Source organism: Octopus bimaculoides, chromosome 25 (genome assembly GCF_046866305.1).
Source record: "Octopus bimaculoides isolate indiv1 chromosome 25, ASM4686630v1, whole genome shotgun sequence".
Lineage (NCBI taxonomy): Eukaryota > Metazoa > Mollusca > Cephalopoda > Octopoda > Octopodidae > Octopus > Octopus bimaculoides.
The window spans coordinates 9,635,692-9,650,841 of NC_142952.1; the positions used below are offsets into that span (position 1 = coordinate 9,635,692).

Sequence of the window (15,150 nt, forward strand, 5' to 3'; positions counted from 1 at the left end):
CGGCAAAAGAGACCGATAGAATAAGTACTAGGCATCCAAAGAATAAGTCCTGGGGTCGATTTACTCGACTAAAGGCGGTGCTCCAGCATGGCCACAGTCAAATAACTGAAACATATAGATACTAAAACTAAAATTGAATAACAGAAGAGAAGACACTTTGCAGGGCAAAAACATGCACAATTAAAATGACTTGCAATAAACTGGAATCTACTGAGGATGGTGGCGGTAGTGGTGGGAGGGAATAATAAACCAATGCTTCGGAAGATGGAAGAGGGATGAGGAGAAGTAAGCCCGTCCAATCTGGAGGGTGTGGTCTAATTCAGAATGAGACAATAAATATAACTTCCGCTGTCTTCAATGACGTTTTAAAGAGTTTTTGGTTACAGGTGTGTGTGTGTGTGTGTGTGTGTGTGTGTTACATGTACCGCGAAAAAGAGATACGCCCACACAGCACACGCGCGCGCGCACACACACACACAAACTTATTTCGCTATACGTAGGAAAATATGGAGATTATGATGGTGAAAAAAAAAATATTGTTCGTAAAATTCCTATTTTTCAAAATAAAAAGAAAAAAAAAAATTACCCGAACCCCCTCCCGATTCTAGCAGGTTATCCACATGCTAGAAATAACAGACAGATCTCCCACAAACCTTGTTTCCTTTTAACTTTCACAAAAATTGATAGTTTTTAATAAAATTGTCGATATATACGCTGCTATAAAATAATGAAAGAAATATGTAATCAATCTACTATCCTGTTGTTGGCACTCCGTCGCTTACGACGTCGAGGGTTCCAGTTGATCCGATCAACGGAACAGCCTGCTCGTGAAATTAACGTGCAAGTGGCTGAGCACTCCACAGACACGTGTACCCTTAATGTAGTTCTCGGGGTGAGATTCAGCGTGACACAGTGTGACAAGGCTGACCCTTTGAATTACAGGCACAACAGAAAGAATAAGTAAGAGTGAGAGAAAGTTGTGGTGGAAGAGTACAGGAGGGTTCGCCACCATCCCCTGCCGGAGCCTCGTGGAGCTTTAGGTGTTTTCGCTCAATAAACACTCACAACGCCCGGTCTGGGAATCGAAACCGCGATCCTATGATCGTGAGTCCGCTGCCCCTAACCACTGGGCCATTGCGCCTCCTGGCAGTCACCCATCCGTCCCAGCCCACCCTCTCCATAGAACCAATGCTATCCAAAGGGACGGCAAAGACTGATACAAGAAAGCGTTTGATACAAAGTATGTACCTATGTGCCAAAAAAAGCTTGTGTGAGATTTGGCTGTTATTTCTAGCACGTGGGTAACCTGCTTGAAGGCCAGAGAATCGGGAGGTGAGGGGTTGGAATAATTTGTTTTTTTTTGTTTTTTTTTAATTGAAATTTTACAAACAATTTTTTTTTTTTCAAAATGATAATGTCTGTATTTTTCTACGTATTTCGCGCCCCCAAAAATTTCTGATAAAAAAGTGAAAAATTAAGAGAAAAAGTTGGGGGTGAATTTAAATATTAAAATTGTATGTATGTATGTATGTGTGTGTGTGTGTGTGTGTGTGTGTGTGTGTGTGTGTGTGTGTGTGTGTGTGTGTGTGTGGATGGATGGATGGATGGATGGATAGGTGAATATATATATCTATGTATGTGCCCAGAAGTGTATTTCATCGACCTTTGGAGGAATGAAAAATATATACTGTAAATCCTCGAGTATAATCCGCACTTTTTTCCAAAAATTTAAAGGTCAAAATTTCTAGTATGTACTATATACGAGGTTGAAAATGAAAAACACAATGTCCCATCCAAAACGAAAAGCAATTTAAAAAATCAAAAAAAATATCAACTCATTTAGAGCTGGGACATAATAGTTTACTCAAACCAGCTACCCTCACCTTCCGCCATGGCTTCAAGATGCCTCCAGAATTTAACGCATGCATTCCTCACTGTTACACCAGGAAGATCTTTGGAAACCTCCTTTGCCATCGGCTTGGCCTTGATGTTACAGACAGAGCAGTTGAAGTCTTTTTCAGCTATGTCCTACACATAGTATTCAATGAAATTATAATAAAAAGAATTAGGGATTAGTGAAGTTGTAGAAATTCTCCGCTTCTGATTCTTTCCAGAGAAATGGCATGGGACCAGATTTTATTGCAACACATAGCCTTCCAGCAGCGACCCTCTCCAGTCGGGGATTGACTACAGTCTCCTGCAGCCTCAAATAGTAATCTGAGTAGAGCCTAAGGCTCTGTTTGAAGATGTGGAGTGTCATGAAACCACCCCCACTGGAAACATACCCAAAAACTATTACAGTTCCCGTTGACCACAGCTTCGTAGTCTCTGTTGCAACTGTCCATGTCATGTCATACAGCCTTTACAGTGTTCATAGAGCAGTAAGTAGCAGTCATGATGTTAACCATTTTGATATCCACCACAAATCATCATGATATATGTAACACATTTCTAATATCAAATGGCTTCCAGTCCTGCATGTTAGCTAACTGTTTCTCTGAAGTATTAAATATATGAAATACACCACCCTTTTTTTTTTTAATAGTCTTCTGTCTGATATCGAAACAATTTTATTTCCAGTTGCAATTTTAGAGTAAAATCTCACTCTCTGATTTGGTTCAATGCATAGTGCACATCTGCTATTGCTCATTGGAATCTCTTCTATCAATGCTTTCAGCAGGATCAGTCTAATAATTCTCAGCTCACTTTCCATAGGACTAACAATGCCCATGAAGGACCTGTTGCCATGGTTAAATCTTTATATGCTTCCAGGTTCAAGAAACCATTGCCTCACAGGGGCTTGGAAGTTGCCACCTTTTGGCAAATCTACAATACTCTTTACTCTTTTACATGTTTCAGTCATTTGACTGTGGCCATGCTGGAGCACCGCCTTTTTAGTCGAGCAAATCGACCCCAGGACTTATTCTTTTTGCCGAACCGCTAAGTTACGGGGACGTAAACACACCAGCATCGGTTGTCAAGCACACACACACACACACACACACACACACATACACACACATACACACACACACACACACACACATACACACACACACACACACACACACATATATATATATATATATATATATATATATATATATATATATATATATATGCATATATACGATTGGCTTCTTTCAGTTTCCGTCTACCAAATCCACTCACAAGGCTTTGGTCGGCCTGAGGCTATAGTAGAAGACACTTGCCCAAGGTGCCACGCAGTGGGACTGAACCCGGAACCATGTGGTTGGTAAGCAAGCTACTTACCACACAGCCACTCCTGCGCCTATATGTAATTAATCCTGGTAAATCTGTTCTGCTTCCACTTTTTTATAGTGTCTGATGTTCTAAGCCTTTTGTAGAAAAAGCTGACCTCTTTATCCATTTATTTCCTGCTAACTCTAACCTTGATGGTTCAGGTGCACCTCTGAGTTTCCTTCTCATATAGAACAGGTTTTTATTTTGTAGTCATAACTCTGAAGCTTGTAACTACAGTGATCTCTGGGCTTGATCAGTCTAGAGCATCTAGTCCTGACAACAATCCTGTGATACTCTTGAAGCAGGGTGCTCCTGGGATGTTTTCTTTACTCTCTAAGTTATTTAATCTTTGTCTTGCTAAGTCTTGTTTTTCATCTTGCTGGAATATATCTCATGTTGTCTCAATCTACCGATTTATGGATAAATCAGGAGAGGATCATGTTGTAGCTCTTGATATATCCAAAACTTTAGGATTTGGCATGCTGGTTTGTTCCATAAGCTCTCTTCCTATGGAAAGGTTATTGCATGCGTGTGGCTCTGGACAGTGTTACTTTTCAGTACTCTATCAATACCGATGTTCTCCAAGGCTCTGTTATTCATCCAACTCTATTTCACTTCTACATCCAACAACCTTCCTGCCAATGTTCTTCAATTCACCAATGTTTGTGACGATGATTCTTAACTTTATTCTGGTTTTCCTGATAATCTCTCTCCTTTGAAATGGTTGGAATTTGACGCTAATTTTGAAGTGGATCTGCATGCTGTTGAGAAACGGAGCAGGTGGTTAGTAACTTTCAACCTTAGCAAGACCAAACTCAGGTCTTTCACTAACAAGTGGGGACCTATCTTCTCCCCATTTGCATGAATTACAGGTTGGCAGTATCACATGGTGAAATAGTCAGAACGCTGGATGAAAGGTTTTCGTTGGAACCACTTGGTTTCACTTTCTTGCCTCGTCTTTTTGAGGGTTCTTACATACAGACAATTGGTAGATCTGCTTCCTGTAATGTGGGGTCATTGTATAACTCAAAGGACTATCTCACATCCAAGGCTATTTTGTATCTTTAAAAGTCCACACTTCATCTTTGTATGGAATATTGTAATCATATTTGGACTGGTGCACTTGACCAGGTACAGAAGCAAGTTTTTAATTTGATTGGTTCTTCTCTTGCTTCTTTATTCCAGATAACTTTGTTCCATCTCGCCAGACTCAAAACTCACACCTTCATCTAAATGCTGTTGTGCTTCCGTGAATAAGGAAGTTTTTCTATATTCATAGGTTTTTTTCCCTTGAACTGCCAAACCTTGGAACACTCTTCCATTACATTGTTTTCCCCCTTCTTATGACCTGAACATTTTTATGTCTAAAGTAAGCTCATTCCTTTCATATTAATTTCTCTTTCATAGTCCCTTTCATTAAGTGACATCTTGTTTGGGAATTTCTAATTCGAGCGAGATCGTTGCCAGTGCCGCTGGACTGGCTCCTGTGCAGGTGGCACGTAAAATACACCATTTTGAGCGTGGCCGTTGCCAGTACCTCCTGACTGGCCTTCGTGCCAGTGGCATGTAAAAAGCACCCACTACACTCTCGGAGTGGTTGGCGTTAGGAAGGGCATCCAGCTGTAGAAACTCTGCCAAATCAGATTGGAGCCTGGTATAGCCATCTGGTTTCACCAGTCCACAGTCAAATCGTCCAACCCATGCTAGCATGGAAAGCGGACATTAAACGATGATGATGATGATGATGATGATGATATATATATATATATATATATATATATATATATATATATACATACACATATATCAGAAATAAAATAAATGACAAGAGAATAATAAATTATGTCAGATTTTCAAACATGAGGTGTAATTTTATTTGAGAAACCCACACAGAAAACATTACTGTCAAAAAAATGTAGAACCATATGTATGAAATGAGGTAAGGAGTTTGAGGGGCAGAAGATCCTCACAGAAAAAGTAGACTTAGATGGAAAAAAAAATTGTATATACATGTATAAAGATGGTTATATAAAGAATTCTCGTGTACAGAGTAAAAATACACCTGGGAATGAAGACAGAATCCAAAACAATGAGAGAGAGAGAAAGATACTAGCCAGATTCAGAATTAAGAGGCCAAAGAAGCAGTAATAATTATCTTACATAAACACAGACTCTACCATCCACACACATAATTCTTTTACTCTTTTATTTGTTTCAGTCATTTGACTGCGGCCATGCTGGAGCACCGCCTTTTTAGTCGAGCAAATCGACCCCAGGACTTATTCTTTGGAAGCCTAGTACTTATTCTATCGGTCTCTTTTGCCGAACCGCTAAGTTACGGGGGACGTAACCCCCCCCCCCCCATTGGTTGTCAAGCGATGTTGTGGGGACAAACACAGGCACACAAACATATACATACACATACATACATATATATATATACATATATACGACGGGCTTCTTTCAGTTTCCGTCTACCAAATCCACTCACAAGGCTTTGGTCGGCTTGAGGCTATAGTAGAAGACACTTGCCCAAGGTGCCACGCAGTGGGACTGAACCCGGAACCATGTGGTTGGTAAGCAAGCTACTTACACAACACTTTGGCACACATTTCACAAATCTAAAAGAATGCATAAATGCTCATCTTTATGAGTATCAAAGCTGAGCTTTGTGGCATCTAAACTCCAAACATAAAGACATGAAATGCTGCTGAGCGTTTTGCCGGACACGCTGAACGATGCTGCCAAGCTCACCACTTTGAAATGGTTTCAAATTTTGGCACAGAGCCAGAAATAATCGATTACTTTGACTCCAGCACTTGACTGATACTTATTTCATCGACCCCCCCCCCCCCCCAAAAAAAAAGGATGAAAGGCAAAGTTGACCTCAGCAGAATTTGAACTCAGAACATAAAGACAGATGAAGTGCCGCTAAGCATTTTGTATGGCATTCTAACAATATTACCAGCTCACTGCCTTAGTAGTAGTAGTAGTAGTAGTAGTAGTAGTAGTTTGTACTATAGGCATAAGGCCTGAAATTTGTGGGCAGGGGACTAGCCAATCATGTCAACTCCTGTGTTCTTATAGACCCTGAAAGGATGAAAGACAAAGTAGACCTCAGTGGAATTTGAACTCAGAATGGAGCGACAGACAAAGCATCACTGAGCAATTCATCCAGTGTGCTAATGATTCTACCAGCACCTTGTGTTAATTACTAATAATGATGATAACAACAGCATCTACAACAATAGTAATCAAAGGTAGAAGGAGGAGTGTAAAAAAAAAACACAGAGAGTAGAAGAAAAAGATGTTTTCAGATATGAAGTTTTTAATGATTAAAAAATAATCGATGATGGTGAATCAACGGTATGTCATGTAAACATGTAAAAACTGGCAGGTGTCTTTGCGTGCATTTAAACAAAAATACTCTGTGATTGTCCGAATAGTCTTCTCTTACAGTAATCTCCGATTCGCGTTTTTGTATCATATGAGAACAACAAAGGACTAGAGAAAAGACAAAGAGGCTGATAGAATTAAATGAATCTCCAAAGTTAATCATTAGTGATGCAAGCAGTGTTAATACCAAAAGATAATTTTTGTAGTCAGTTAAATATGGGCACCTTGGATATAAAGATTATCTCCAAAGAAATGCTTCAACATAACCACAAACTACTGATAACAGAACAAAAGAAAGCAAAAGAATCTCTTATACACAAGATGTTTTATGGTCAAAGAGAAGCTCCTAGAAAAACAGTTTATCTGTAACTAAAGTACAACACTAACATTTTATTGAGGATCATTTATACGTAAACTGGTGATAGACAAATAGCTTGAGGGTTCATTGCGGCTGATGAATTTTGCCTTGTTCATCTTCAAAAGCATGGTATCATTTGCTTTAAATTGGTGTGTAAACGATGATTGTATTATAGCATGTTCTGATACCTTTTCTAAGGATTTTGAACTCTTTTTTAAATATTTATATTTTGTTCCATTCTTTTTCTGAAATAACAGGGTTATAAGTGCTATAGAAGTATTTTTTGGAACGTGCAATTGCACTGCACAGTTTATTTGGTAAACCCCATCCTGTGGAACATATATGTAAGTTTCATTGACCAGTTGAATGTTGCCTACATTCTGCTTCTTATCCTTCTTCCAATGTAAACTAGTTACGTCATCTGAAAAAGAAATAACAAATATGATTTCCCATTTTGCACAAAGCTAGCAATTATGAGGGGAAGATTAAGACAATTTCATTGACCCTAGGGTTTAACTTGTACTTATTTTATCGACTCTAAAAGGATGAAAGCCTCAACGGAATTTCAGACAAAGTCTTAATGATTCTGCTAACTCAAAACTTTAATGATAATAATAATTATATATATATATATATATATATATTGTTGTTGTTGGCACTTCGTCGCTTACGACGTCGAGGGTTCCAGTTGATCCGATCAACGGAACAGCCTGCTCGTGAAATTAACGTGCCAGTCGTCGAGTTTAATTCGATTTCGATTTCGACTTCACTTGCCTCAACAGGTCTTCGCAAGTGGAGTTTAGTATCCAATGAAGGAAGGTACGCATAAGTGGACTGGCTGAGGCCTTACTTAGATTTACGTCTCACTTGGCTTGCCGGGTCTTCTCACGCACAGCATATTTCCGGAGGTCTCGGTCAGAAGTCATCGCCTAGGGTGTGACACTTTTTCACACAGCTATCCTCATCCATTCTCACCACATGCCCATACTAGCGCAATCGTCTCTCTTGCACACCACAACTGATGCTTCGTAAGTTCAACTTTTCTCTCAAGGTACTTACACTCTGTCTAGTATGCACACTGACATTACACATCCATCGGAGCATACTGGCTTCATTCCTTGCGAGCCTACGCATGTCCTCAGCAGTCACAGCCCATGTTTCATATATATATATACACATATATATATATACATACATATATATATATATATATATATATATCAGAGATTTAAAATATATATATTTACATACACACACACACACATATATACATCTCAATATATATGTGTGTGTGTGTGTGTGTGTGTGTGTGTGTGTGTGTGTGCACACGCGTGTGTATAAAGTAGTTATTATTAGTTACGTAGTTTCTCATAATTCAAATTATGAGAAAAAGGTGTGCAATAAATCTGAATAAATTAGCTTACCCAACTCATCATAATCATTTGTTTTTAGGTGTAACAAGGAATGGTGAACTGAAAGATTGGAAGAGAGAAAGCAGAATGTGAGAAGGATATATTTTGATATAGGTTCAATATCAACAGAAGACTATTCAAAGAAAAGAGCACGTACTGATGTATTTCATATATTTAACATTTCAGATTATCACCTAATAAATAACTATACAATATATTAACCATTTCACAATCATCATTATTATTACGAGGAAAATAATCTAGAACAATTATTAACCATTAATGAAAACAGACCCAGGATTATATTAAACATCCTTGTATTACACCCTTCACATAGTAGTTCCATGAGCTTTAACATGTTCAGTTGTACAGTAGCAATGCCTTGCTGGGACTGATAGTACAATTCTAGTAAACATGTACAGGAGGTTTCATCCTATCACAGTGTCATCTGAAATCATGGTCCAGTTAATTATTGTAGACATTTTATTCCCATATTTAATGATGTGGGTATTTTTGCTATTTATTTCTTTAGTATGTCTGATACTTTTCAAGTTAAAAAATATTGTTGCCTATTTTAAGACTGTAATGTATTGAGTACATGTTTAGCGATTTCATTAGCATTAAAATATATTACAGTGTCAGATGATTTTATAGACATATGGAAGGTGAAATGGTGAAAATAACTTACATTGTGGTTGACGTGGTATCTGAGCAGTTTGTTGGTGATGTTGCAACTAAAGTAGAAAGAAAAGATGGGAAAAGTAAACATTAAGACAAGATGGTGACTAGTGTTTGTCCATACACATGTCTTTGTCTTTAGTTATTCTGTAAATTTCAACTATATATATATATATATATATATATATATATATATATATACTCTTTTACTTGTTTCAGTCATTTGACTGCGGCCATGCTGGGGCACCGCCTTTAGTCGAGCAAATCGACCCCGAGACTTATTCTTTGTAAGCCTAGTACTTATTCTATCGGTCTCTGTTGCCGAACCGCTAAGTTACGGGGACATAAACACACCAGCATCGATTGTCAAGCGATGTTGGGGGACAAACACAGACACACAAGCACACACACACATATATACATATATACGACGGGCTTCTTTCAGTTTCCGTCTACCAAATCCATTCACAAGGCTTTGGTCGGCCCGAGGCTATAGTAGAATACACTTGCCCAAGATGCCACGCAGTGGGACTGAACCCGGAACCATGTCCCTTCACTGGGTCCCATGCTGGTGGCACATAAAAAGCACCTACTACACTCTTGGAATGGTTGGCATTAGGAAGGGCAACCAGCTGTAGAAACCTTACCAGATCAGATTGGAGCCTGCTGCAGCCTACTGGCTTGCCAGTCCTCAGTCAAACCAGCCAACCCATGCCAGTATAAATGAAACAAGTAAAAGAGAAAAGAAAAAAAAAATTTGGAGCATTATTCTAGTTAAAATAGCAGCAACTTCAGAACAAAACTTCTGAAATTAGTTTGCTTGCATTCAGCTGATTGATGGTCACTCCCGCTCCGTTTGTTGTTTTAGTGTCTGTCTGTATGTATGTATATGAGAATCAATCATCAATTTGTTTTTTTGTTTTGTTTTTGTTTTTTTGTTTTTTGACAAAAACCCCCGTTTTCGGATACGGAGGTTCCAGAAAATTGCCAAAAAACGGCATTATTAAATTTCCACCCCTTCCCCCCAAATTCTTCAATTTTTGACATTTTCCCCAACACTAACCCTAAAACCCTAACCCCAACCCTAACCCTAACCCTAACCCTAACCCTAACCGTAACTACAGAAATGTTTTGCAATTTTTGTCCGAATCATATGTCCGTATTTTTCCGCATATTTAGAAAAGAAAAAAAAATTCTTTAAAAAAATTTTACAAAAATTTTTGGAAATTTTTTTTCAGAATCATAATCTCCGTGTTTTTCAGCATATTTTGAAAAAAAAATTCTGAAAAAAGTGAAAAAAATGAAGGAAATGGGAGGGGGTAATTTTAGAATGCCGATTTTTGCCAATTTTTTTTTTGCAGATTTGTATTCCCCGTAGCCGAAAAGGGGTGTTTGTGTCGAAAAAAAAAAAATTTAAGGGTGGTTTTTTTTGGCGGGGGGACGGGGCGGAAGTCTTGCCAAATTTTTTCCCACGAGAGTTCCGGACCCCAGTAATGAACTCGTTTGCATACATGACTGCCTCTACGTAGTTATTTGTGTTGTTGTTTACTTTGTAAAACAGTAAAGGGAGAGGGTTGCTAGCACACCACCCTCTACCCACATTTTTCCCATCCACATCTTTACCATATGTGTCCCTTAGCAAAATCCGATAACAGGTATAGACGCAAATCTATCTAATTACTTTTCTCCTAAAAATCAGGCGATCGGTCGACTTACAACACCAGTCAAGGTGAGCTCTGATTGGCTGTATGCAAATGAGTTCATTAGTCGGGTCCGAAACTCACGAGGGAAAAGAAATTTCGCGTCCGGGTTATAAGTCAATGTAACTAGGCCACTCGCCTTCACTCCACGTTAGTCTGAGACTGTTTCGATATGTGTCGTGTGACATGCTTGTCTAGATGTTCAGACAACGTTGATTTAATTACAGCGCATACATTTGATCAACATAAGACAAATCATTTGTGCGGGACCACGCCCACATACTTGTTAACACCCACAAGGCTGGTTTATTACTTTTTTTTTTGGTCCCGGGGGAAGATCTTTATATTGCCCCAACTCGAAACGCTTAGTTTTAGAATGGTGGCAGCTGATGAAGGAAATGTTCTCTATGTGGCCTGTATGTTTTCTGTACTCCGTTTATCATTTTGTCCACGTTTTTTTTTTGCTACGTCCTGTACCCAGATATGCATCTATATATACATGTAGATGTAGGTATGTACATACATGTACGCATATACTCATATATTATTTGTATTACCTACCTACCTACCTACATACATACATACATACATACATACATACATATGTCAAATGTCAAATGTAAGCATAACAGGTTGGATGTAGTTATTTGGGACATAGGGGTATAGACAAAAAATATCTCTTTGACACGTCAAACAGAACAAGCGCACACACACACGTCCACGGGAGGTGTTTACAATTGATAAGACAATACGTGCTCACGGAAACTACCGAAGGGGCAAAGATATATCTCTTTGGAAAATCAAAGAAAAAGAGGATATCTAAGGACAACTGCTTCGAAACCTCCAGCTTCTATATCCATAGGCGCAGGAGTGGCTGTGTGGTAAGTTGCTAGCTTACCAACCACATGGTCCCGGGTTCAGTCCCACTGCGTAGCCCCTTGGGCAAGTGTCTTCTACTATAGCCTCGGGCCGACCAAAGCCTTGTGAGTGGATATGGTAGACGGAAACTGAAAGAAGCCCGTCGTATATGTGTATATATATATGTATATGTATGTGTGTGTATATGTTTGTATGTGTGTGTGTTTGTCCCCCCAACATCGCTTGACAACCGATGCTAGTGTGTTTATGTCCCCGTAACTTAGCTGTTCGGCAAAAAGGGAACCGATAGAATAAGTACTAGGCTTACAAAGAATAAGTCCTGGGGTCAATTTGCTCGACTAAAGGCGGTGCTCCAGCATGGCCACAGTCAAATGACTGAAACAAGTAAAAGAGTAAAAGAGACTATGAATTCATATTCATACCAATAATAATTGAAGTACTAGGTTTTGTTAGTAAATGCTTAGAATCTGGATAAAGTGGGATTTTCAGAAATAGAAACCGACCGGTTGATTTGTACATAACAAATGCAATCTGTGAGTGGAACGGTAAAACTATGCAAGAATTTCCTCAGGTTCCAAATGCGAATTTGTCTGTGTTAGCTACATACCAACGATGGGGCTTTGTATCTTTGTCGGAAACCTATTCCTTCCTCAGTGGAAGATTTATAATAATTTAAAAATAGAAGAAGAAACGGCGGCGGTAAAGACAATGGAACACACATACACACACACACAGAGGTAAATCGAAAACGAAAATAATTCAAAAGGATGTACGCAGACAATGCATTCATGTTGACATACATAAGTATAGTAGTAAAACCGCGATGTTGTGTGTGTGGCGACTGGCTGTTTACTGTTTAGTCTATGTTATCTCTTATTGAGATTTTATAACTAGCTATTTTGCTTATATATATATATATATATATATATATATATATATAATATAATAATATATATATGTCTCTTTTACTCTTTTACTTGTTTCAGTCATTTCACTGTGGCCATGCTGGAGCACCACCTTTAGTCGAGAAAGTCGACCCCAGGACTTATTCTTTGTAAGCCTAGTACTTATTCTATCGGTTTCCCTTTTTGCCAAACCGCTAAGTTACGGGGACGTAAACACACCAGCATCGGTTGTCAAGCGATGGTCGGGGGACAAACACAGGCACACAAACACACACACACACACACACACACACACACACACATATATATATATATATATATATATATATATATATATATATATATATATATATATACATACATATATACATATATATAATATAAATTAAATATATATATATATATATATATATATATATACACACATATATGCATATATACATACGTATATGTACATATATCTTTAGGTATATATATGTATGCGTATGTGGGCACAGGACGTCATGAAACGTGTACAACAACAAAAAAAGTACGTAGCTCGAGTACATGGAACATGACCTATTCTTTCGAACAACGAAAGACACAAATATATATAGGGTAGCGAATGTTTTTAGAAACGTCACTACCAGTTGCCTAGCATGTATAAAAAGTCAACAGACAACATATTCTCAATATATAATAGTGTACATTTAAACACAAGAGACAACTACCTTTAACGGGTAATTTTACATGCTAGAAGAAGCAGTCAAAACGTTTTGGTCGTTTTGACTGCTTCTTCTGGCGTGTAAAACTACCTGTTAAAGGTAGTTTTCTCTTGTGTTTATATGTATGTATGTATGTATGTATGTATATATATATATAGACATACACACACATATATATATACACACACACAAACACGTGCTATTTTTGTACCATATGTGTTATTTATGTATATTGTGAAATAGACATGAGCTAAATAAAAAAAGAGAATAGATTAAATTAATTACCTCGATTCGAACAAGATTAGCAATCGCCAATATACCCAACATGACAATCAAAAAAACCAAAATCATGCATTGATGATCTTTACGGCAGGCTGCAATGCATGGACGTCCTTTTTTCACGGTTCTATTTGTTTGGTTCTCATCAGCCCCAGGTATCTCATTTTGATCGGCTGTTTCCGGAGCCGAAGGTGGGGTCGTTCCAGGCATTACTACTCGGTCACCATGAACACCATTTCTTAAACTGTTTTCTTCCTGCTTGGGATATCTCTCGCGACTTTCTTCACCGGTTTTGGGTGTAATAGCAGATTCCTTGTCAGCGTCGGGTGTTCTTCGACTACTCTCGGGTGTCGCTTGTTGATCGGTAGCTTCACCAGACATCAACGGTACATTTTCTTCTATATTCACGTCTTCTTCACTTCTTCGTACAGATTCGTACCCGTTGTTTGACGGGGCAACCCCCGAGTTTTCCTGTGTACTGTCTTCAGTACACATAGATGGTATGCTTTCTATAGCATTCTTCTCCTCTTCTCCCTCAGTGTTATTCATAATTTCGTTCTTGTTCTTTGGTTGGGCTCCGGTAGACGAAACGTCTCGTTCCTCCATTTCTAAGTTATCGTTTTGTCCGCCCGACATTTCCTAAAGTTTTCACCAACTGATGTTAATATGAGCACTCCTATCGACTTATACTCTCATCTCTCCCCTTTCCTCTGTTCTACTTCCTTGTTACTAGCATCTCTCTCTCTCTCTCTCTCTCTCTCTCTCTCTCTCTCTCTCTCTCTCCCCCTCTCTCATTACACACAAAGACACACGCATACACAGTTTATAAACTTAAGCTTATAAGCGATCACCATGTATTGGACTAAGATAAATAGTCTAAAAGTTGGGAACTTTTATATGCCTCAATATTAGATTGCTTACTTTAGCTTATAAAGTGATAGCTTATAAGCTTTAAGCTTATAAAATATTATTAATATTATTATTATTTACAGAATTTTAAAATCGATATCACACACGCACAAAAAGGTCACGTGTCTTCCGCCTTTCGAATCTACCGAATCGTCTATACAGTTAAACGCTTTATAGGGTTCATTATCTGACCAGCCAACATCCTAATGTGTGTGTGTGTCCATATAGAATCTATCTATCTATCTATCTATCTAACAATGACAATATTGACCAAGGTTATCGTGGTCTTTTCCGTAGGCTTTTCTTTCCACGGCTAAACCTAAACTGTCCTCCCCTTTTACACGAGAACATTATTGTGATACACGATCCCTATTGATCGCTATTTTTTTTTCTCGATCCCTTTTGATTGAACTCCCCCCCTTTTCCTTCCTACGATCCCTTTTGATCGACACCCCCCTACTTCCTTTTTTTTTCTCTTCCCCCTCCCAAAAAGAAAAGCTCTACATTGTATTTGTCCCATCTTTGTTGAGCCCTGTGTGGCTAATAAAAGAAATGTATCTATCTATCTATCTATCTATCTATACACACACACACACACACATATAACCTAGATCTCAAACCCCTTTGTAGTCAATACTTTTTATTCCTCCATAAACTTCCGATCAC

The 15,150-nt window shown here is 38.4% G+C and overlaps 2 protein-coding genes across 3 annotated transcripts in view; one reads left to right on the forward strand and one right to left on the reverse strand.

Moving 5' to 3' along the window:
• Nucleotides 1-15,150, forward strand: part of LOC106881740 (unconventional myosin heavy chain 6) — a 261,243-nt gene that overhangs the window by 24,076 nt on the left and 222,017 nt on the right. The window lies entirely within an intron of this gene.
• Nucleotides 5,105-14,232, reverse strand: LOC128250696 (uncharacterized). Its single transcript, XM_089341741.1, has 4 exons — nucleotides 13,582-14,232; nucleotides 9,119-9,164; nucleotides 8,443-8,490; nucleotides 5,105-7,439 (listed from the first exon to the last, which is right to left on the reverse strand). Exons 1-4 carry the CDS (start codon nucleotides 14,209-14,211, stop codon nucleotides 7,051-7,053), a joined length of 1,113 nt encoding a protein of 370 aa, XP_089197867.1. The 5' UTR covers nucleotides 14,212-14,232; the 3' UTR covers nucleotides 5,105-7,050.

What these genes read in the sequence shown, in the direction of transcription:
- LOC128250696 (XM_089341741.1), bottom strand. Translation starts at nt 14,211, where the DNA reads ATGTCGGGCGGACAAAACGATAACTTAGAAATGGAGGAACGAGACGTT. An exon ending in CTAATCTTGTTCGAATCGAG is followed by an intron (nt 9,165 to 13,581) that starts GTAATTAATTTA and finishes TTTCTACTTTAG; the next exon opens with TTGCAACATCACCAACAAAC. An exon ending in GATACCACGTCAACCACAAT is followed by an intron (nt 8,491 to 9,118) that starts GTAAGTTATTTT and finishes CCAATCTTTCAG; the next exon opens with TTCACCATTCCTTGTTACAC.